The following is a 23562-nucleotide window of genomic DNA, read 5'->3' as shown; positions in this document are numbered from 1 at the left end:
ACCGGCTTATTTGAGTGCATGTGACGTGGAGTAGACACAGGAACTCGTGTGAACGGTTTTGGGACACCTGAGGGTTAGAGGCCATTCTGTATAGATGGACAATTCTCAATGACCACAAGACAAGTAGAAGCCAATACTTTAATCTTTATTATTAATCTTGTTCTCTTTTTAAATACATTTCTTTGTAAAATCTCAAAACGAAACACTGAACAGGAGTGTTAAAGCCTGTCTTAATTTAAAACGATACACAAAACATATAAACACACTGTAACTCTTTTCTGTGTCTTGTAAACAACCCCCCACCACTCCACAGTTTGATAAGATTTGGCATGTCCTTTTTTCAATACATATGCCTTCAGCTCTTTGTCATTAAAATTAAAATGTTTATTATTGCAGTTCGGACAATAAAAAAGACAGTCTGCAAAAATAATATTAAAATGAGAAAATAAAACTTAGCATTAGTGCCAATGTTCTTGAACACACAGTCAGCAGTATACCAACGCACTCAAAACAGATTTATAGACCTTCTGTAAGCAGCCTCACACACTAATCATGACAGGCAGTAACATGCACACTACATTATCCTCACATTCACACACAGGGGTTTATCACTTGGTCTCATTCATACACACTGAGTATTCCACACAGTATCCCACTCTCTGAGAAATGCAATGTTGCCTCATACTGCCAGAGTTTCAACAATTATCATAGTAACAGTAACAAACGTGATTGAGAGAAAACAGTAGGAGGTCAGCATTTGAAAGGAACAATTACATTTCAGTATTCCACTGTTCAAAATAAAAACAACCATACAAAACAGACACTAACATACAATAAGACACAGTTCTGTCAATCAATCAGAGCGGTGTGTTTGCACGTGTTTTGATTCAGTCTCCATAAGGGACATGAATGGAAACTGCAGGTTGTCCTGCATCACGTAGTTTTCCTATATGACGCGAGTAATGCTGTTACAGTGCCCATCTGTCCGAAGGCTAGTTTGTATTTGGTGTGTGCATGTGTATGTAAGTCTCATCAAATCACCTACTAAGCACAATGCAATCCAGCCAGTCTCTCAGACCGACAGACTTTTTTCAGGTTCAAGTCTAGCAGTTGAAGTCTTCATCTGTGGAAAAAGGCCTTAAACATCTAACAGTCCCTGCATATGTTTATAGAATAGCTTAAGTCTGGCCATGAGAATGTGTGTAAGCATGTCTCACATTTCTGCGTTTGTGTTTACATTTAGTCATTTATATATGTATTTGTGTCTCCCAGTGCATGTCGTGTGTCTAAATATATTCTTATGTGAAGGTGTGTCAGATGGAGTCAGCCCCTCCTCCCAGCAGGTCACCAGGCAACAGGGCAGCTGGGCTGCCCATTTGGTGCCTGTCCTCCATTTGGGGTGCACCCCACAAGCTGCTGCTGGAGTAACCTGGGGTCACACCACCCCAGAGCCCAGACCTCCCTCCCTCTACCCGTCCCACCCCACCCCCTACCCCTTTCCCAGCCCCGTTGGCACTCCACTGAGCAAAAATACCAAGCCCAGGACCTTGGGCTAAGGTGGCCTCTGGAGAGCTGCCTGTTCCATCCAAACTCTGCCAGCCGGAGCTGGAAGGCCCCACACTACCCAGAACCACTCCTCCCCCGCTGTTCCCACCCAAATTGTTTCCTGCTCCTATTGCTGCTCGTTCACTCCCCGGGGAGCCCCCTCTGTTGCCCACCGCTGTGCGTGTTCCTGACGAGCCCTGGGCTGCCCCTGCCGCTGGGCTGGCCCCCTCCGCACCTCCAACCTGGGAATGTGCAAAATAGCGAGCCACTTCCTCCTCACTCACAAATTCCGCTAGGATTGTGGTGTTTCCCAGAACACACCTGGAGAAAACAAAATAGGGCAGTGTCCTTTAGTAAAACATGTGAAGTAGTAGAATATTTACTAACTGAATGGTCATCAGGCTCTGATTCAGCATTATAATCTGAAGCCTTGTTTTTAAAAAGAAAGCTCTTTGGGTGCTCAAGATTGCAAAAAATACAATCATTGCAATGATATAAATCGAGCAATAACTGATTTTTAAAACATGCTGAAGGGAGCTAACATTAGGGCAAATTTGTAAATCTTTCATTACAGGCATTTAGCATTACACTAGTCAGCAGCCCGGTGTTTGTTGGTGTGTAGAGGGGTAGTAGCCTACATGTGCAGTGCACCCTGAGCCTTGGCTGCTTCCTGACGTGTGCTGTAGCGAATCAGGGCGCTGCCCTGGGTCAGGCCGAGGTGAAAGGTCAGCAGGGGGCCGTGCTGCATACAGATAGTCCGTAGTGTGGAACCATCGATCTGTAGGGGAACAGAAAACTTAGTGGGATACCAGTGTGTCTGTGGTGGGGAAGTGTGAGACTGTCTAATTCTACTGCCTGCCCTTTTTCATTCTCCCATTCCGTTTTTCCCTTAGCAGCCTTTTCATGCCAATGCCATTCATGCAATCCTTAATTGATTAAATGGATCAGCCAACTTCACAATCCAATTACACTTTGGTCACTGGCTCATTTGCATAGAATATGCAAATCCCTGCTCATTGGTGCTCCCTGCTCATTGGTGCTAGTGCTAACATCTTTATCAATTCTGTCTGTACCTGAGGGGTGAGGTTGCTGAGCAGTAGCCAGCAGCTGCCTCTGGAGGCCACACCATCACTCCACGCTGAGCCTACGGAAGAGAGAAAGAGGGTAGTCTTCCAATCTTTTTTCTGTTGTAAAGCCGGTATCTAATAAATATCTTACTACAACGAGTTCTGAAAAACCAACAGCTATAAATTATTTCGTATCAAGTTGGTCAGGAAACAGTTAAAATCGCTACAGGGTTGATCCAGATATATATTACCTGTCCCAAATCTTGACTCCTGACTGCCCCCGCCCTCTCCCCAGCCCCTGGACAAACGCGGGGCTCCGCTGCTCCATGGGGATGTCGAGGCCTGTTTCTGACTGGTCAGTCCAGGAGGGGGGCGTGGAAGCTGGGAACTGACGTGACTGGTCTTCCACGGCTTATTGTGTCCGATGGGCTCTGGGGGCCAGCTGGCTTTGTACTCCGAGTACTTTGCTGAAGAAACATGCATGACCAAGGTAAACATAGCCAATTTCAACATATCATCAATTTACAGAGCTTTGGTTAACAGCTCATGCTCTCAAATATGAGACTTTAAAGTTGTTCATATATTAGAGAATGTCACTACCTGTGCTGTGTGCATTGCCAAGGGGGCTGTCTGAGGCACTGTAGGGCCAGGCACCTGGTGAAGGCAGCAAGGTGTTGAGGGAGGGGTTTGGCCCTGTAACAGAGAGATAGGATGTGTCAAGAAATCCTGCAATACAACATATGTTGTGCCGAGGGCTGTGGCAGTCATGAAACTGTCAGCTGGTGACTTACAATCAAGTAGCTGTCGGTCTCACAGTAATTGACCGTAAATTAACAAACACATTTGGTATCTCCTGGCTTCCACACAGCCTACAAGCCACCGCTGTGCACATTTCTGATGAGGCCTGGGCCGCCCCTGGGTTGGCCCCATCCGCACCGCTAACCTGGGAATGTGCAAAATAGCAAGCCACTTCCTCCTCACTCACCACCAGGATTGTAGTGTTCCCCAGAACACAAGGGAAACATAGCTAATTTCAATAAATGATCAATTTACACAGCAGCTCAGTCTCAACTATTGGACTGGATCTTAAAATTGTTCATATTAGAGAATGCCCCTACCTGTGCTGTTGCATCCCCAGTTGTGGGATGCAATAGATCCCAAATTAATACGACCACCGGTATAAACTATTTTTTAACGCGATGTGGCTGACGCAACAGATCAGAACATTTAGGCTATTTCTTCACATTATAAGCAGAGCAATGAGCACAGCTATAAGTGCAAATGTTCCATTAGTGGAAAACACCATTATCAAAAGTAAGTGAATACAATTATGCATGTGATGCTTTTATTATAAAAAAAGGTGAATTTTCAGGGTGAAAATGATCTTCCCCAAAATTGAAACGCAATCACTGCTCATGTATGCTATTAAGGCTCCACACCCCTTTAAAACTGATTGTGCTTACATTTTAAGAAGTTATTTGGCCACTTTAGTTGTGATACAAACCTTACTAAAACATTTTCACAAGTGATAGGCTAATATTGCCACAAAGGTTGCACATTTGAGAATATATGCAAATGAATATTAATAGCATTTAAATGTGTTTTTTTGCATTGGATATATTTACCATATGGTGACAAACTTTTTACCATAAGTAGACAATTGCAAATTATTAAATCCTTCCAATAGAACAAATATTTGTTACGAGTTGAAGTTTAATTCAATGAATTGGGATGTTCTCACCGGAAAAAAAAAAGGAAATATTGAATGATAAATCGCATCTCCCAAAAACATATCTGTAAAATGATAGTCTAGAAACTAAAGCATTGGTTGTCTTCCTCTCAGGATTCCATGTCTTCTCCCTGAACATCCTCAATGTCCACCTCTTGAACATCAGACTTTGAGGCCTCATCTTCACTGTTAGTTAGGCCCAAAAAGCCTCAAATTTGCCCGGATATAACCACCACATTTTCAACCCTTGTATTAGACAGTCTGTTGCGTGCTTTGGTGTGTGTGTTCCCAAACAAGGACCAGTTGCGCTGAGGGAGCTGATGTTGGTGGGATTTGGAGGATAATGGAGGCAACATGGGAAAGAGCCTCAGATCCACAAAGTCCCTTCCACCAGGTGGCTGATGAGATATGTTGGCACGACTGCAATATTGCATTTCCATCCCAAAGCCCTTGCTTGGAAGTGTACTTTGCCAGACTGCCAAGAACCCTGCCCTCATCCAGGCCAGGGTGCCGAGACACAGTGATGACATCATAGGCCTCGTTGATCTCTGCACCAGACAGGATGCTCTTGCCAGCATACTTGGGGTCCTACATGTACGCTGCAGCATGTATGGGCTTCTGGCAGAAGTCTTCACACTTTTTGATGTATTTCAGAACTGCAGTTTCCTCTGCTTGGAGAAACAGTGAAGTGGGCAGGGCATTAACCATTTCTTCTCATACATCTGCAAGCAGAGTTTCAACATCAGACAGGATGCCATAGTCTCCCTCAATCTGTGCAATGGCTACAGGTTTCAGGAGTTTCAGGCTGCTTACCACTCTCTCCCAAAATACATCATCCAGGAGGATCCTCTTGATGGGGCTGTCCGTATCGGCAGACTGTGATATGGCCATTTCTTGGAGAGACTCCTTCCCCTCCAGGAGACTGTCAAACATGATGACAACACCACCCAATGTGTATTGCTGGGCAGCTTCAATGTGGTGCTCTTATTCTTCTCACTTTGCTTGGTGCCGCTATAAATTGATGACTCTTCACATACCTAACCATTTCCTTGGCTTTCTTGTAGAGTGTATCATCGTTTTCAGTGCCATGATGTCCTTGAGGATCAGATTCAATGCATGAGCAGCACAGCCAGTGGGTGTGATGCGAGGGTAGGACTCCTCCACTTTAGAACAAGCAGCCTTCATGTTCGCAGCATTGTCCGTCACCAGTGCAAATACCTTCTGTTGTCTAAGGTCATTGATGACTGCCTTCAGCTCATCTGCAATGTAGAGAACAGTGTGTCTGCGCTCTTGTAGAATACTGGTTGAGAGGTGGAGATGTAGTTAATTATTCCTTGCCCACGAACATTCAACCACCCATCAGAGATGATTGCAATACATACAGTCTGCTTTCTCTATGATTTGCTTGACCTTCACTTGAACTCTGCATCCAGCAAATTAGTAGATTAAGCATGTCTGGTTGGAGGGGTGTATGCTGGGTGAAGAACATTCAGAAATCTCTTCCAATACACATTTCCTGTGAGTATCAGAGGTGAACCAGTTGCATACACAGCTCAAGCAAGACATTCATCAGCATTTCTGACTACGTTCCTCCATTGAGTAAAAAAAAAAAAAAAAAAAAAAAAAAAAAAGTCTGATTCCAGGAGGACCATGAGCCGTTTCCATCAATAAGGAGTCTGATTCAACGTTTTCACCTCGAATAGAAGTAGAGGGACTTTTGTCAGAGGTTGCTTGTTGTGAGCGCTGAGGGAACTTTATGCACTTGGCCAGATGATTCTGCATCTTTGTTGCATCCTTCACATATGATTTGGCACAGTTCTTGCAAATGTACACAGCTTTTCCTTCTACATTAGCTGCAGTGAAATGTCTCCATACATCAGATAGTGCCTGTGACATTTTCCTGTAATGATTAGGGGGAAAAAAATGTTATTTCTTTAATTTAAAAAAATTCCAAGCAGTTAGATTAAACTCCTCCTTCCTAAGAAATGTTTTAAAATGAAATATGTATGGAAAAAGGTGAATTAACACTCCTCAGTTAGCAGGCTCATGCAAACTAAAAACCCACATGGTAGCAAAAAACTAACTAGCAGAAATTATTAACAAGTTAGAAATTATTTAAACATTTTGCTGTAGGCACCTAATTACTAGTTAACAAAAAAAAAACATGTCATACAATATTCACCCCACCCAGTGTTGTAATCAAAACTTACCAGAAAGCATGCAGTCCTTGGCTCAGAAAATGTAGTAATGTGGGCTCAACAGAATCTCATTAGCGTGCAAGATTTTGAGAATCAGCTGTACATGTGATGGAAGAATGTGCATGCAGACGATTGCAAGTCCATTGAATTGGGGATAGTTTAACCAAAATATGGCACAAGACCTAGAATTGCCTTATATGTATCCTACAAAAAAAAGGTTCACTGTTTAAGCTATGAATTTAAGCAAAATGCCCCAAATTCCAGGGCTCAACTTCCCATGGAAAATGTCCAGACATTTACCAACCCTTTGCAACCCTAATTGTCACCCATCAGACTATCCTTGATTTAATAATGTACCAAAACAGGGGCAGCGGGATTTAAAAAAATGTAATCTTTGCACTTAAATAGCGAATGGAGGATGCTTTTCCCACTAGGCAGTTGACTGCCTTCGTGAACACCAGTGTGGTAGTAATACGGTCCCTGCAACAGCCCAAGGTGTGCCAATAGGTTTAATCTCATCCAATACTTACAGAAGCAGTGATTAAACAGTGAGTACCTGTGTTGTCTCGCAGTAACTGGTGGTCAGAGTCACTGAGGCTGGAGGGTCCATGGGAGCCCAGAACACTGCCAGGGGTCATGTAAGGGTCAGACTCCGGGTCAGCACTCTGGATGCCTTTCCAGGGCACTCCAGGCTGGAACTCTGTCACCACAGAGAAGACTACTGAGCTTGGCAATATTGATATTTATTGGAACTGCAATGTTTCATACGTCCATTTCAAAATGGTGCATTAGGGGTACTGAAAGCAACTTACCTGGGGGCCAGCTGGATGTCCCAGCCATGGTGCCCATCTTGCTTCCAGGGGTACGGTGCCAGTTGTCAGAAGGGCCCTGAGGGGGCATTCCCAAATCATCTACCCCAAGCAACTCATACTGTGAATATGGGGAGCCCTCTCGAACTTTCATGGCCATGGGTAAAGGACCTGCAATAGCACACAAGACAAAAACAGAAATAATTTGTAAGTTTGACATGGCATTTCCTCTTATGGCTTTATATTGGTATGATTATTCATGTAATTTGCTAGACATTGGATTTTAATGACTCACCATTCTTGTGATGAACTGTATCTGGGGGAGAAGGGGCCGGAGAGTGACCTTCCATCATCCATTTGAAGCGGGACTGCTGCCCTCCTCCATCCTTCATCCCCCCCACCATGGAGCCCAACTCCAGCCCAGACAGGTTGCCTCCGGGAGCAAGCCCTGAGATACCGGGGGAACAAAAATGGTCATATGATTCATTCATGAGCAAAGATGATGGCTGTGTTGATAAAACTTGGGCCAGTGTAATCCCCCCCGAAATCAAACATCACAGAATAGCTGCTAGGGGATTTAAATGAAAGACTTGCCACGGCAACAGTGATATATGAGCTACGGTTTACACAAATTAGTTGGATATGATTCAGTAATGGTTTGCCTTTGAAATCATACCGAGTAGACTGCTCTAAACTGACAGATTGGACTGAGATGTGTTAAGAGAGATAATAACAAAGACCAAACCTAAGCAACTTACCAGAGTACATCCCCTGTGTTTTGGCATGAAGATCTGACAAGGGGCCACCCATACCAGGGTGAGGCATCGAGTCTGTCATCGGCTGTTTTGGTGCCCCCCAAGAGATGGGGACAGTTTGGAGCTCCCACTGCCTCCGCCCACCACTCCCTGTTGTTGCTGTCTCTGTTGTTGCAGAATAGCCATGATTCTAGCCAGCTATGAAGACATTGTGTAAGAGAAAAGATTGAAAACTATGTACATAAACAAAACATTGCATCAAGAGACTAAAGACAAGCTGGCTAGAAACCTACTACATACTGAAAGTGTAGCACAACTATTGCATCTAATATTGAAATTAGTCCGAACTGCTATATGTATAGTGATAAGGCACTACACTACTATGGGACGTTCAGTACCTGCTGTGGATCAGGCTGCTGGCGTATAGGCTGGGGCAACTTCCTCTGGTTCTGCAAGAGCTGCTGCTGCTGTTGCTGCAGAAGAAGTTGACAAGCCTGGGGGGGTATGGAGTTGACAGGCACAAAGTAGTTATACTATTCTATTCCACTGAGAGAGCCAGTGTAGTAGCAGTTCTACAGTGGCAATTACTTGATACCCAATCAGTACAAGATTATTTGAATTACTGAGCAAATTTGAAAATTGTGATAAATGGTTCAGACGGCCTGAACCACAACATCGAGGCGGAGACAATATTTACCAGGTGGAACTGCTGCACATGGGGATAAATGTTACTAAGCACTGCAAGTTGCTGTGGGGAGAGCTGAGGCGGGAACACCCCTCCTCCGACACCTACTCCTCCAACACTGCTGCCAGGAGAGGGTATCTGCTTTAGCGTCGGGCCCGGCACCTGTGAGGTGAAATAAAATAAAAATGAAGCATCACCATGTGTATTAGCACTGTGGACGCTGGAGAAAGAAAAATGCTCTTGGATAAAGAACGTAAAGCTTTGTTAGATAACCTGGCCAATATTCCAAAATGGTAATCTAAAGACAAGATAGAAAATATTTTGTTATTGAATGTTAGAGCACCTGCTCTAACCCCACGTGGAGCAACTTTCTAAATAAAAACATTACAACACAGGCAATGTACCTGCGCAGACAAGAATTGATGAGGGACTTGTCCGCGTAACCCTTGGGAGGGGTTCATGGGATGCATCCCAGGCTGGTGCATTCCCCGAGACGGAGGCATCCCACCGCTGCCACCAAATAAACCATGAACACCCATCTGGAACGATGGATATACAGAAGAGTAGTTAAATATGAAATGATAAAAAGTTCAAGTTAGAGCTGCTAAAAGGAAAATATCTATTAAGTAAGTTGACAAAAAAAAAGCTAGTTGATGTTAGCTGGCTAGCTAATGATAGGGTCAACATATCTAGCCTTCTCCACCTAGGCCAATCGACAGATCACGCAAACTTTGCTCAAGGACACCGTGAACCCTTTGACAGGAGTATGACTCACTTACCTTGTCACTGTAAGGCCCCATGTCTCCAGGCCCCATGTCTTTGAAACTGGGCATACGGTAGCCTCCTCCACCTCTTCCTCCTCTCCGCATTTCACCGCTGTAGTCGTTCATCCCCCTCTTATCTCCTTCCAACTTTTTATCAAGACTCAAGTCCTCGCCCTATTAAAAAAAAGGCACTTGAGATTTTACTCAAAGTAACAGTGTGATCAAAGACTTAGTAACTTAGTTGTCACGATCTGGTTAACCATCCCTATAAACACTTATTTTTCAGCATTTTTTAAACATTTACTAACTTAAAGATATCTTCAGAACTACCCATTTCTCAACATCTTGAGAATTGATGCTACTTAGCTAGTTCCAGTTGACTAACGTTAGCTACTAGCCATGCTAGCATGTAATTACATTCCAATTCATAGCGAGATACTATGTGCATCCACAAATAATAAACCATATAAATTCATGCAAAAAACTGCAACGCCTCTACTCCTGTGTGCACATCTACTGTATGCAGTGCTCATTTCACCCCGGAGGACTTCAATGGCTTAGTATAACCAGTGGAAGGCAGGATTCATAATGAAACCAGGTGTTGTGTCGAGTGTTATTTGTGAAGGCTGCAAGCTCTATTTCAGGGTTCCCCAACTGGTGGCCTTATTTGGGTGATGTGTGTGCAAAAACAATTATAATAATCTATATCTATATCTATATTAAAACAAATATGGTATGGTTCATTGGACATAAGACTGTAAAAACAGCAACAAATCATTTCCAAGTGAGTTTTATTTTGGAAATCTGTTCCAACTATTCGAGAATCGTATAAAAATGTAAGCAAGGTTTTAAATTATGTTGTAGTCAAATATATCTGTTTGGGATTGTCGTGGATCATTTGCAGACTACAAATGATTTGCAATTATGTTCCGGTCCCCCAGACCGTCCACTCAAAAAAGAAAAAAATGTAATAGTCCTGCTAAATCCAGTTGACGATCCCTGCTCGATTTCCAACTGGTACAGCGAGTGTCAGCAGTGATGAGAAACTGTAAATTCAATGTAGATTTACTAAATTGCATGCTCTTCAACAGATCGCTACCTGCACCTGCCCGCCCATCCAGCATCACTAGTCTGGATGGTTCTGACCTAGAATATGTGGACAACTACAAATGCCCAGGTGTCTGGTTAGACTGTAAACTCTCCTTCCAGACCCACATTAAGCATATCCAATCCAAAATTAAATCTAGAATCAGCTTGCTACTTCGCAATAAAGCATCCTTCACTCATGCTGCCAAACATACCCTCGTAAAACTGACCATCCTACGATCCTCGACTTCAGCAATGTCATTTACAAAATAGCCTCCAACACTCAAATTGGATGCAGTCCATCACAGTGCCATCCGTTTTGTCACCAAAGCCCCATATACTACCTGTTAACTCGAAATGACAACAAGGTTCCAGTTTAACAAAGTTACTATACCATATGAACACACTACAAGGTAGCCATTCCACTCAAGGCTAGGTCCATCAACAACCAAACTTCCCGAGCAGGCGCACTCTTGACAGAGTGTTAGCCCAGTAATAACAGAAATATAGGGATACTTAAAACATTAACTTAAAACACTACCCACCACTGCGACCTATACACTCTCGTTGGCTGGCCCTCGCTTCATATTCGACGCCAAACCCACTAGCTCCAGGTCATCTACATGTCTTTGCTAGGTAAAACACCACCTTATCTCAGTTCACTGGTTACCATAGTAGCATCCACCCGCAGCACACGCTCCAGCAGGTATATTTCACTGGTCACCCAAAGCAAATTCCTCCTTCGGCCACCTTTCCTTCCAGTTCTGCTACCAATGACTGAAATGAACAGCAAAAATCTCCCTCACCAACTTTAAGCACCAGCTATCAGAGCAGCTCACAGATCACTGCACCTGTAAATAGCCCACCCAACTAACTCATCCCCATACTGCATTTATTAATTTAGCTCCTTCACACCCCAGTATCTCTACTTGCACATTCATCTTCTGCACATCTATCACTCCGGTGTTTAATTGCTATATCGTAATTACCTCGCCACTATGGCCTATTTTATTGCCTTAACTCTCTTATCTTACCTCATTTGCACACACTGTATAAATACTTTTCCCCCCACAGTTTATTGACTGCATGTTTGTTTATTCCATGTGTAACTCTGTTGTTGTATGTGTCGAACTGCTTCACTTCATCTTGGCCAGGTCGCAGTTGTAAATGAGAACTTTGTTAAATACCTGGTTTAAATGTTTATTTTTTAATTAAATTCACCTTTAACTCACTACTGGATTAGCATACAGACTATCCCTCTGAAGTCCTCTCCTTGGCTCTGACTTTGGTAGCTAATTCAGCCGTCAATTGTTAAGTCTCCCCTCTTCACTTTATATCTGCTGTCTTTTTTGTTGTGTTCTCTGGCTTACTACTTAGCCATGTCGACAGTGGTGATTGGATAGCTAGACTAGTTAGCTGGCAGGCAAAAATAACAAAATTAGCTGGCTTGCTAAGATAACTGGTAACATTATTTGATGACTGGACATTATGTATTTCTAAAACTTTAGTTTACTTTAATGTAGCTGTAAGATAGGTGTTGACAGCAACTGGCTGACTCAAGCAGTGCTAACCAAATGTTCCCTCTAAGCTGCACGCATGCCGCACAGCTCCCCGGGACTGCCGCGCAGAAATATCAGCCCACAGAGATGCACAAGATATAACTTCACTGCTCTAGAAATTTGAGTGGTCACCAACTGGTCAATCATGATCGACCGGTTGATCGCGTTGGCATTGCTAGTCGATCGCCAAATAAAAACCTAATGATAAAGCATTGTGTTAGTATTTTTACCGCTGTTGCCAGTAAGCGAACCAGATTCAGCTGCCCTGTGCGCCAGGTAGGAGAATTGTTGCCATTTTGAACTATTTTATGCATCTTAAGGCACAATCTCTGCCTTCCCGGTGGGCCCAGAGAGCAAATCAAGGGCACTATAGGTCTATTCAATACTTTCAAAAGCCATAAAATGAGCGATCTTCCCATTTCCACTCAGTGCTACAACAGGCACTGCACCAGTAATGTATGACCACTGTCCTAGAGTTTTCCTTGTTAACACTATCAATGTTTCCCTTTACTGTGGTAATTGTGATCGAATCAATGAAATATTAGCCACGTTCAATGCAACATACCGAAACAAGATTTTTATGTAGGCAGAATGCATCGGAGTAGAATACTATTGCATTGACAGTCACTAGTCAGCCCGTAAGCTACACAGCCCGGGGCGGCATAAACAAATCAGAGCTGCAGTAGCTCCATTTGCAAATAGACAATTGCCATATATGGATCTGTGCCATTTACTTTGAACTGGACTGTGTTTACGGCATGAGCGGTCATGAGTAGATGGGAGTTGTTTTGAGATCAAAGCGAGAGTTGCATGTAGCCAGGTGCACATTTTGTTCATATTTGTTTCATCCTTTATTTAACTAGGCAAGTTATTTAAGAACAAATGCTTAATTACAATGACGGCCTACTCCGGCCAAACCCCCCTATGGGACTCCCAATCACGGCCGGATGTGACACAGCCTGGATTCAAACCAGGTACTGTAGCGAAGCCTCTTGCACTGAGATTAAGTGCCTTAGACCGCTCGGGAGCTCCTTCGCTAGTTAGTAAATTATTAGCCCAGTTATAGATCACTTATAGGTCGGTAATAGGGGAGTGAAGAGAACAAAACATGTACATTTCTAGACACCTTTGAAAGAACAGTCAGGTACAGAGCTTTTTTGTCTTAAAGGGGTAGTGTTGTATTTTGAGACAGGCTTGAATAAGCTAAGTAGCCAATAGGCAGAGGGCTTGCATTATAGGGAATAGACTGGCTTGCCGGGTCCTCCATGTTATGTCACACCCCGCAAATGCTTTTCCGACACAACTTCGGCATTCTGATCAGTTCTATGTAATAACTCGAGAAATTGAAAAGTGAGGTAGGTGTAACTTTGTATTTGGACTTCTGATGAGTAGTCTAATGCGAATCCATATGTCCTTTATTTATGCTACCTATCCTTCAACAGAAAATGCATCGTCACCATCCTTTCTTCCGAGACATAATTAATAGGGCTTACCATGAGTCCCATATTTTGGAATTGTTGTGTCATTGGGTTCATCCAATTGTCTCCACCTCCACCCTTCAGGGAACAAACACACAAACATGCAATGGAGCTAAACATAATCCCTCAGAGAGATATCTTTCATAGTTCCACAAATTAGGATATAAAAACAAAATTTAGCAAGAAGACCCTAATCACAACATACCTTGCTGTTGCCTCTCTTTCCCCCAGGGCGTTGCCCCCAGCCACCAGAGTTGTAGTTGCTGCTGGTCTGTGAGCCTGTGCTGTTCCAAACTCCACCAACGTCCTCCTCCTCATCCCAACTGGAGTGTCGAGAGGCTGGAACTGGGCCCTCTCCTTTGCCCCAGCTATCTTGCACTGACTTTGAGCCTATGGGACATGCAAAAAGGGGTCATGCAATGTCCTAAGGCGTAACCACCAACAACACATTTGCCTTACAATGAAAACTCCTTGAAGTGTCTTACAAGATTTAGATGAGGGGTTTCCCCAACCAGCAGCTTTGCTTGAGTTATCTGGGTCTCCCCAGCCAGATGGTGCAGCAGAAGTTTGCCCCCAGGAAGCAGTGCCATTATCCACAGATTGTCCAACGAGGTTGCCACCCCCTCCCCACATACCTGGGCCTGGTAATACAGAGAAGACCATATTAAAGAATCTGCCAGAAATGCAAGTGGTTGGTCTTTGAAGGAATAAGTCAGGCATAGCTTACCCATTCCAGGTGCATTGCCAGGGTTTGAGTCCCGGTTAGCTGGGATCGCAGGCTGTCTCCTTGGTGGTGGCTGTTGTACAGATGTAGGTGGACCCTGTTGAGTTTGGCCTTGAAGTGTCAGTGGAGGACCAGAGGGGGCACTATTTTTGTCCCACAGGTTCACATTCTTGCTGTTGTAGCAGGTGGGATCTCCCCAGGCTGAAGTGCCATCGTCAATCTCCATCTTGCGGCTGATGGACTGAGGGGAGGGCTCCTCCCACCCGCTTGGTTCAGGGGCCTCAGCAGGCCCAACAGGGTTCTGAGGGATGGGGTCAGCAGTCCAGCCCGAGCTTTGGTTCTGATTCTGGGTGGGAGGACCTCCTGACCTGCCCAAACCTCCTGGTGGCTGTTGGGTCTGCGATTGGTGTTGCTGTTTATTTGGGGCTTTCAGTGTTGCCGCTTGGCTGTTTGGTATCTGTGCTGAATGCGGCTTCATGCACCAGTCCTGGTGCGGTTTGCCGCCCATGTCACCTCCACTTCCCCAACTCCTCTGTGGGCCTCCCTCATCGATGTTACCCCAAAATCCCTTGTCTGCGTTGCCTCCACTTCTGCCCCTACCTTCCCCCCAGCCTCCACTGACTGTCTTGGGTTCACGCTGCGCCCAGTTGCCGCCCCCTCTTTGTTCCCATCCACCTCCCTCCCTACCCATCTCTTTCCAACCCCCTGCAGTCCCCTTGTCCTCCTGACCACTTCCCCAGCCACTCCCTCTTCCACCACCCCGTTCTCCAAAATCTCTCCAGTTACTTCCTCTGCGGTCTCTCCCCTCCCGCTCCTCACTGCCCCAGCCTTTGCCATGGCTCTCTGAAGTACCAACGTCGCCCCAGGCTCCACTTGTCTTTCCCTGGCTGCCATTAATATCTTCCACTGGCATCCTGGAGGTATCAGAATTCCGCATGTTGGATGGTGGAGCACAATTTGACTCATCATCCCAGCCGCCCTTTGAAGGTACAGGGCCAGGACCAGTGTTCATAGTAGGCATGTGGACCCCAGCAGATGGATCAGTAGTCATTGTGCTGTTGCTTGCGGGGTAAGTAGAAGATCGACCAGTAGAATTAACGGCTTGAGATGGAAATGCAGGGGAACTGCTTCCCTCATTTTGACTGGCTGATCCTGTATCCAGGTCCCAGGCCACATTCTGCTGTACCTGGATCTGCCCCCATCCAGTGTTGGACAACACCCTAGGATCCAGGTCTGACCGGCTGAGCATGCTCTGTAAGGCCACTTCAGGGTTGGGGGGTGGGTTGCTGGAGCGGTGGCGGGAATGCTCCTGGTGCCGATTGTGACTCCCAGCCCTGGACCCTCCTCCACTAGAGCATGAGGGGCCTCCACTTCCTCTGCCACCTTGACCTGCCCATTCCCCCACAGCACCAACCCCTTTCTGATTGTCCCAAGCAGTTGTTATAGTAGCAAATGTTGGTGAGGCAGAATCCTGGGATATGCCGCCATCACCAAAACTGCTGCTGCTGCTCTCGCCTCCACTTCCTATTGCTGGGTTGCTGGAACCCCTGACACCTGTCGACCTCTGTGTACCGCCCCAACCCTCCTCTGTAGCCCCATCCCATGCTCCCTGAGATACCACTGGGGTATTTGAGCTAACATCACTTCCCCTGACCCATGCCCCATCTCCTGCCAACCCAGCTTTCTCAGCTTGGCTGCCGAAGCCCCACACGTTTGCCTCCTCCCCCTGAGCTGCATCTCCACTTAACCTGTCCCACCCGTCAGTCTTAGAGGCACCTGTGTTGAGGTTAGAGGGGGGAGGCAAGGCTCGCCATGAAGAGGAAGAGGTTGTGGAGGAGGATGACGAAGCAGAGAGATTCCCGCTCTCTCCAACAACCCCACTGTCCACAAGTTCTCTGCCTCCTTGATTTGGTCCTTCTCCAAGCTCTGGCCCCAAGCCCCCCAGTCCCCATGGAGATGTGCTCCATCCCTGGCAGGCATTTCATGGAGTTGGTGCTGATGGCTAGCTTGATTCACAAAGGAGAGTGGAGGAGTATGGGTGGTACTGGCAGAGAAGGATGTTGTGATGGAGGAGGGCACAGCTTCAGTGGTAGCTACACCAACCCCTGTCATTCCATCCTGCACAAGGGCAGGCCAGGCTGAAGGGTTGGCATTAGGGTTGAAGTTGGCACCAGGAATTCCACTGAGAGGGCTCTCCTGAGCCCCAGGAAGAAAGGAGACTTTGGAATTGTTGAGCACTAGCCCCTCTGTTGCTGCAGCTGCCACTCCAATTCCAGGCTGACTGGAAGAGCCCCACACGACACCAGACAGGACACATTCAGTGAGTGACGAGGGGGAAGAGTGGGGTGGGGAGGGACTATCTGAACTCCCAGCTCCTGCCCTCAGATGCTGTTGGGTGCATTTGTCAGTCTGTGAGGCACTGCTGTTGGGGCCAACCAGCTCTGCTCCCTCGGTACCCACTCTATCCCCACCCACGATGCTGGGCCACTCTTCAAGGTCACTCCCATCCACTATCACCTTCTCCCAGCCCTGAAAAGGGGGCTGGCTGCCAGAGCCCACCCCCCATGTGGAATTTGCATAAGTTGAAGAAGCAGCGACTGAAGATGAGGGTGAGGAGTGGGGGGGTGAAGGAGAACCCAGATTGGGATCTGTAGATAATGAGCAAACATACTTTGTTAACTTGAGGACCGTGTTAAGGTTAAAAGAGCATGTTAATTACACTTGGACAAATATTCGTTTTGCTGCTAACTTCAGATCCAAACCACATCCTTTCATTTCAATGTTGACCCACCTGTGGATCCAGATGTGGTTGCACTGGGGGCATCTCCCTGTGAAAGAGGGGGTGTGTCTCCCCTACAGCTGCCTCCCCCCAGCAGCATGCAGGACAGTGGTGGCTGGCCCCTCTTCAGAAGCACTTTGTGGTCCTGCTGACAGCGGAATCGTGGGGGCACCTCTCTGGGCATATAGCGCTGAGTTCCGGTGGGGGGCTGTCCGTTGGCCACAGCCGCCCGGTTTGCATTGTTCCCGCCCGTAGGAACAGCGAACCCAGTTGCAGGGCAGGGGGACGATGGTGGAGTGGGGCCAGGGCTGGGAGACACAGAGCCAGGAGTGACTAGTGACTGCGTGGAGGTGGCCTTGGTTAATTCGGGCACTTAAAGAAAATGAAATGAATGAAGCACGTCAATAAAGTCAAAGCTGGAATGCATCCTAACGCTATGTAACATAATATAAACTTGACCATTTCCTCCCCCATCCTTATCTTGTTTGAATGGAAGGGGTGTTACAATGTACAGTACCAGTCAAAGGTTTAGACACCTACTCATTCCAGAGTTTTTCTAGATTTTTACATTGCAGAATAACAGTGAAGACATCAAAACTATGAAATAAACACATGGAATCAGAAACAAAAATACAATTTATATTTTTCCATTTCAGATTCTTCAAAGAAGCCACCCTTTGCGCAAAACTATCATGGCATTCTCTCAACCAGCTTCATGAGGTAGTGACCTGGAATCAATTAAAAGTTCATTTGTGGAATTTCTTTCCTTCTTAATATATTTGAGCCAATCAGTTGTGTTGTGACACAGAAGATAGCCCTATTTGGTAAAAGACCAAGCCCTATTTGGTAAAAGACCAAGCCCTATTTGGTAAAAGACCAAGCCCTATTTGGTAAAAGACCAAGCCCTATTTGGTAAAAGACCAAGCCCTATTTGGTAAAAGACCAAGCCCTATTTGGTAAAAGACCAAGCCCTATTTGGTAAAAGACCAAGCCCTATTTGGTAAAAGACCAAGCCCTATTTGGTAAAAGACCAAGCCCTATTTGGTAAAAGACCAAGCCCTATTTGGTAAAAGACCAAGCCCTATTTGGTAAAAGACCAAGCCCTATTTGGTAAAAGACCAAGCCCTATTTGGTAAAAGACCAAGCCCTATTTGGTAAAAGACCAAGCCCTATTTGGTAAAAGACCAAGCCCTATTTGGTAAAAGACCAAGCCCTATTTGGTAAAAGACCAAGCCCTATTTGGTAAAAGACCAAGCCCTATTTGGTAAAAGACCAAGCCCTATTTGGTAAAAGACCAAGCCCTATTTGGTAAAAGACCAAGCCCTATTTGGTAAAAGACCAAGCCCTATTTGGTAAAAGACCAAGCCCTATTTGGTAAAAGACCAAGCCCTATTTGGTAAAAGACCAAGCCCTATTTGGTAAAAGACCAAGCCCTATTTGGTAAAAGACCAAGCCCTATTTGGTAAAAGACCAAGCCCTATTTGGTAAAAGACCAAGCCCTATTTGGTAAAAGACCAAGCCCTATTTGGTAAAAGACCAAGCCCTATTTGGTAAAAGACCAAGCCCTATTTGGTAAAAGACCAAGCCCTATTTGGTAAAAGACCAAGCCCTATTTGGTAAAAGACCAAGCCCTATTTGGTAAAAGACCAAGCCCTATTTGGTAAAAGACCAAGCCCTATTTGGTAAAAGACCAAGACCAGTTCAAATAAGAAAACAGAAATGAAAGTCCACTGTTACTTTTAGACATGGTCAGTCAATACAGAACACAAAGAATATTTAAGTGCAGTCAAAAACCATCAAGATCTATGATGAAACTGGCTCTCATGAGGACCACCAGAGTTACCTCTGCTGCAGAGAATAAGTTCATTAGAGTTAACTGCACCTCAGATTGCAGCCCAAATAGGAGACTGTGAAACAGGCCTTCATGTTCGATTTCCTGCAAAGAAACAGGCGCACAATTGGCCCAGCGTTGCCCGGGTTAGGCAGTCATTGTAAATAAGAATTTGTTCAAAACTGACTTGCCCAGTTAAATAACTAAAATAAAATATATAAAAACACTACTGAAGGACACCAATAAGAAGAAAGTTGCTTGGGCCAAGAAACACGAGCAATAGACATTAGACAGGTGGAAATCTGTCCTTTGGTCTGGAGTCCAAATTTGAGATATTTGGTTCCAACCGCCGTGACTTCATGAGACACAGCGTAGGTGAATGGATGATCTCCACATGCGTGGTTCCAACCATGCAGCATGGAGGTGGTGGGGCTTTGCTGGCGACACAGATTTATTTAGAATTCAAGGCACACTTAACCAGCATGGCTACCACAGCAATACGCCATCCCATCTGGTTTGCGCTTAGAGGGACAGGACAATGACCCAAAACGCACCTCCAGGCTGTGTAAGGGCTATTTGACCAAGAAGGGGAGTGATGGAGTGCTTGCACCAGCTCACCTGGCCTCAAACCAATTGTGATAGTTTGGGATGAGTTAGACCGCAGAGTGAAGGAAAAGCAGCCAACAAGTGCACAGCATGTGGGAACTCCTTCAAGACTGTTGGAAAAGCATTTCAAGTGAAGCTAGTTGAGAGAATGTCAAGTATGCAAAGCTCTGAGGCAAAGGGTGACTACTTTGAAGAATCTAAAATATAAATTATATATTTTGATTTGTTTAAAACTTTGGTTGCTACATGATTCCATGAGTTATTACAGAGTTTTGACAACTTCACTATTATTCTACAATTTAGAAAAATAAATCAAAACCCTTGAATGAGTAGGCGTATCCAAACTTTTGACTGGTACTGTTTACACAGGACTACAACAACAAAAAACATACCTTTGACTTTTTGTTCAGTCACCTAAAAGTATAGAAGACCGTCAGTGCCATGAAACAAGCCACATATGATTGTAATGAATGTCAAGCGCTAATACCACAAGCAACTTAGGAGCGCAGGCCAAGTAACTCATTATTGCCGTCACGACTACAACTAAAACACAGCCGGAACAGTGTGGCTCTGACTTTCAATGGGCCATGTTACTGGATCAAACACCAGACAATTCTGTTTTGAGGAACATACCAGCGCATTCTGAATTATGTAGGCCTAATTTCCAGATGAAAAGTGGATATTATATACCTTCTGGGAAGATTCCCTTTTCTTTTTATCCTCTTTCTTCTTTTTCTTGTCTTCCATGAACTGCTGTTCCCTTTCCTGATTCTCTTATCTGGACACATTTAAATGGATGTGGGCATTGATATTGGGCGACAGGCATCAACATCAAGTTAAACACATTTGCTGCAACTTGCCTAAAAACGTTTTAGCAACATTTCATCAAAAATGAACTCTTACACAATTAGTTAAGGTTGTCAGAACTATAGTAGTAAGCAGACACAACCTTGGCAATAGTCTGTGGTATCCACCCTAAATTATTCATTTTCAAGCAAACAATTACAACTCCAAACATGCAACACCAACAGAGAGGAAATGTAAGACTGGGCAGTACCTGACTGGTAGATAAGAGAACCCGTTTGCTGGTAGAAATATTTAATTGTCACATAGGTCAAAGCCTAGCGAGCTAGTAGAGATGGCGAGAAGGGGAGTGTGTGCAGGATAGAGCGAGCTAGTTGGCTAGATGGGTCAGGTATCACGGGGTGGCATTTAGTTTTAGTCCCCCTGTTTGACTCAGCTTTACAAAAGCGCTCCAATGAAAACGCTAGTAAGCTGAAAATGTGGTCTTTTGAGTGCATGTATGGGAAACAAAAACAATGCAAGTTTGCGCTATGGGAGGCATTTTGGCAATTTGGACAAGAGCTTGTCCAAATTGTGTAGTGGTAGTCTAGTCTGTAAATACAATTTAAGGACAGTAGTCAAGTTAAGCCGCTCAAATTTGTCAGAGGTAAAGAACTAGCTAGCAAGCAATCTAATGTTGGAGTACAAAAAATATATATTTATACTGTGTTATGTGGAACTATACGCGGCATTAAATAAATAAACACAATTCCGTTAATAGCTAACGTTACATTATGCTAGTAAGTGCCACTTAATACAAATCAGCTAGCAGAAGCTTGCCTGGTGGTATCTCGCTGACGTTTGCCAAGGCCTATTCCAGCCTCGAGCTCGAGTACAGAGTAGCCCCAAACTGGACACCCGGTGGCGTTGGACGAAACAGACTCCGCCAGAACAAAGTCACGCAATGACACAAACGTGTGTTACCCTGGCTAGCTAAATTGTTAAAATAGTATGGACACTAACTAGCTGTAAGATAGCCCTTTCGTGCGAGCGACCGACGTCGTTAACTGCCGCTCAAAAGGTAAAGCCTAGTAGGGAACACGACGTACAGCTGCCGGCTTGCTTAACCAGCTCCCAAAGCTAAGCTCCATACATAGTTTAAAAATAAATAAATACAAACTTTAAAAAAAACATCCATACATATCGGCAACACAGATATACTGTTGATTAGCTGAGTATTCCGTGCCTATCAAAATAGTTAATAGCAATGTCAATTGAATTGTGTGTTTCTCAATTACACACACACAGACAGCATGACTTGTCTGTACAATCAACTGTCGTTTTTGGACTGAAGTGACTGACAAGGCCAAAGAAGCTACGATAAAACTTCAGTGACGTTCTCTGTAGCCAACTTAGCTGACTGACGTTAACTAGCTTTCGCTTATAACTTAACATGGATAGAAAAAAATACACACAATTTACAACATTGTAATGAACAACCTAACGTTACATCGTGTGAAATAATGTTTGTTACTCACCTCAGGAATCAAACATAAAGTACTTTGTGAAATTCTTGCAGACCTATTTAGCTAAAGCTAGTTTAGCAATCTAACGGTAGTTCAAGGCTAAACCAAATAAGAAATAACATCACCAAAAGGCGAAATGTTAACAATCGAGAAATTCAGTTAACGTATATCCTTTCGTACGAATGTAGTTTTCGCTGTAAACTACACATGCATAACCTCTTGGTGGTTGCAAAGCGCTGTGAGGTCGGTTAGTTTACTATCGGCCATTTTGCTTCTCTGTGCAGCTTGTGTTGTTGACCAGAGGGAGGGGGCTGGATGGATATCTGCACTCTGCAGCAAGGGGGCGTATTCTCGCCCAAGCGTGACGTCATTTACATCCAATTAGCCAGAGTGTTATCAGAGATGACACTTCTCGAGTTTGGTAGAAAAAGTTGTAAGCCAAAGCAACAGTCCAGGACCATAACTAGACAGTGGAAACTGAACAGCCTCTGCCATAAATCAGTGAACTTAGATATTGCAAAACAAAAACTACTCATCGATGATTTGGTCATTTATCATCTTTGTTTACAGTCAGCTCCCGAATGAGATAATAATACGTGTAATCAATGCATTCACTCTCTTCTCTTCATCATACATTTTCCAGAACACAAAGTATTATCTGTATCATAAGACTGACCTCAAAATACCAGCCTCATTTGACTGCTTATTTATACCCTCTTGTTATGTGACGTTTCCTCATGTTGTTGCTTTTCTCTTTTGTTGCCTAGTGGCGTCCGCATGCTTCCCAGACGGAACAGTTAGTGCATATACTATGATGACATTTTGTGACGTTTTTGTTTGTTCTGGACCTCGGCATGTTTTTTTCCGCAGTTCAGGCACACAATTATTTTCTCTCGAGGCAAGCGGAAGTCGGTCGATGAAGTCTACGCCCCCTCATCGGCGATTGGTCAACAGCAGGGATACTTCAATGATGTACCTAACGTCTCAAAGAGAAACAATTCGTCCTCAAGCATATTTATTCCCTTTTTAGTTTTTTTTATTTAACCTTTATTTAACTTGGCAAGTCACTTGAGGAATAATGCACCAAATATCCTAGTCAAATGCAAAATTGCGCGACTAATATCTCCGTAGCAAAAACGTCAACATGAATGCGGTGTTCAAAACTGGTAACTCGGAAATCTCCTACTTCCGACTTCAGTCCGTTGGAAACAACTGGGAACTCGAAAAAAACGAGCCAAACGGGAAAAATATATTTGAACGGTCATCCAACTCGGAATTCCATCTCGTGAACGAGGGGGACTTTCGAGAGCTCCGAATTTCCAACCTTAGGATCACTGACGTCATGATTTGACCTCGTATTTTTCCGAGTTCCCAGTTGTTTTGACCTCGGCATTATTAATTCAATTCAAGGGGCTTTATTGGCATGGAAAACACGTGTTAACATTGCCAAAGCAAGTGAGGTAGATAATATACAAAAATGAAATAAACAATAAATATTAACAGTAAACATTTCACATACAGAAGTTTCAAAACAATAAAGACATTACAAATGTCATATATATATATATATATATATATATATATATATATATACAGTGTTTTAACAATGTGCAAATGGTTAAAGGACAAAATATAAAA

The 23562-nt window shown here is 44.4% G+C and overlaps 1 protein-coding gene across 1 annotated transcript in view; it reads right to left on the bottom strand.

Moving 5' to 3' along the window:
* Positions 1-1313: 1313 nt before the first annotated feature.
* The window catches only part of LOC124015368 (trinucleotide repeat-containing gene 6B protein-like), a 27266-nt gene continuing 5017 nt past the window's right edge, over positions 1314-23562 (bottom strand). The window contains 21 exon segments of the mRNA XM_046330541.1: positions 1314-1866; positions 2184-2323; positions 2619-2689; positions 2864-3079; positions 3213-3305; positions 7096-7239; positions 7352-7519; positions 7644-7796; positions 8235-8301; positions 8502-8597; positions 8801-8950; positions 9193-9327; positions 9568-9726; positions 13691-13753; positions 13881-14065; positions 14161-14316; positions 14403-16326; positions 16329-17047; positions 17191-17550; positions 20008-20029; positions 20306-20389. Of these exon segments, the coding sequence (XP_046186497.1) occupies positions 1314-1866; positions 2184-2323; positions 2619-2689; positions 2864-3079; positions 3213-3305; positions 7096-7239; positions 7352-7519; positions 7644-7796; positions 8235-8301; positions 8502-8597; positions 8801-8950; positions 9193-9327; positions 9568-9726; positions 13691-13753; positions 13881-14065; positions 14161-14316; positions 14403-16326; positions 16329-17047; positions 17191-17550; positions 20008-20029; positions 20306-20389 (5658 nt within the window).

The sequence above is a fragment of the Oncorhynchus gorbuscha genome, linkage group LG26 (genome assembly GCF_021184085.1).
Source record: "Oncorhynchus gorbuscha isolate QuinsamMale2020 ecotype Even-year linkage group LG26, OgorEven_v1.0, whole genome shotgun sequence".
In the NCBI taxonomy this organism is placed as follows: domain Eukaryota; kingdom Metazoa; phylum Chordata; class Actinopteri; order Salmoniformes; family Salmonidae; genus Oncorhynchus; species Oncorhynchus gorbuscha.
The sequence above is the reverse complement of the archived record's forward strand: the minus strand, read 5'-3'. Positions and strand labels throughout refer to the sequence as shown.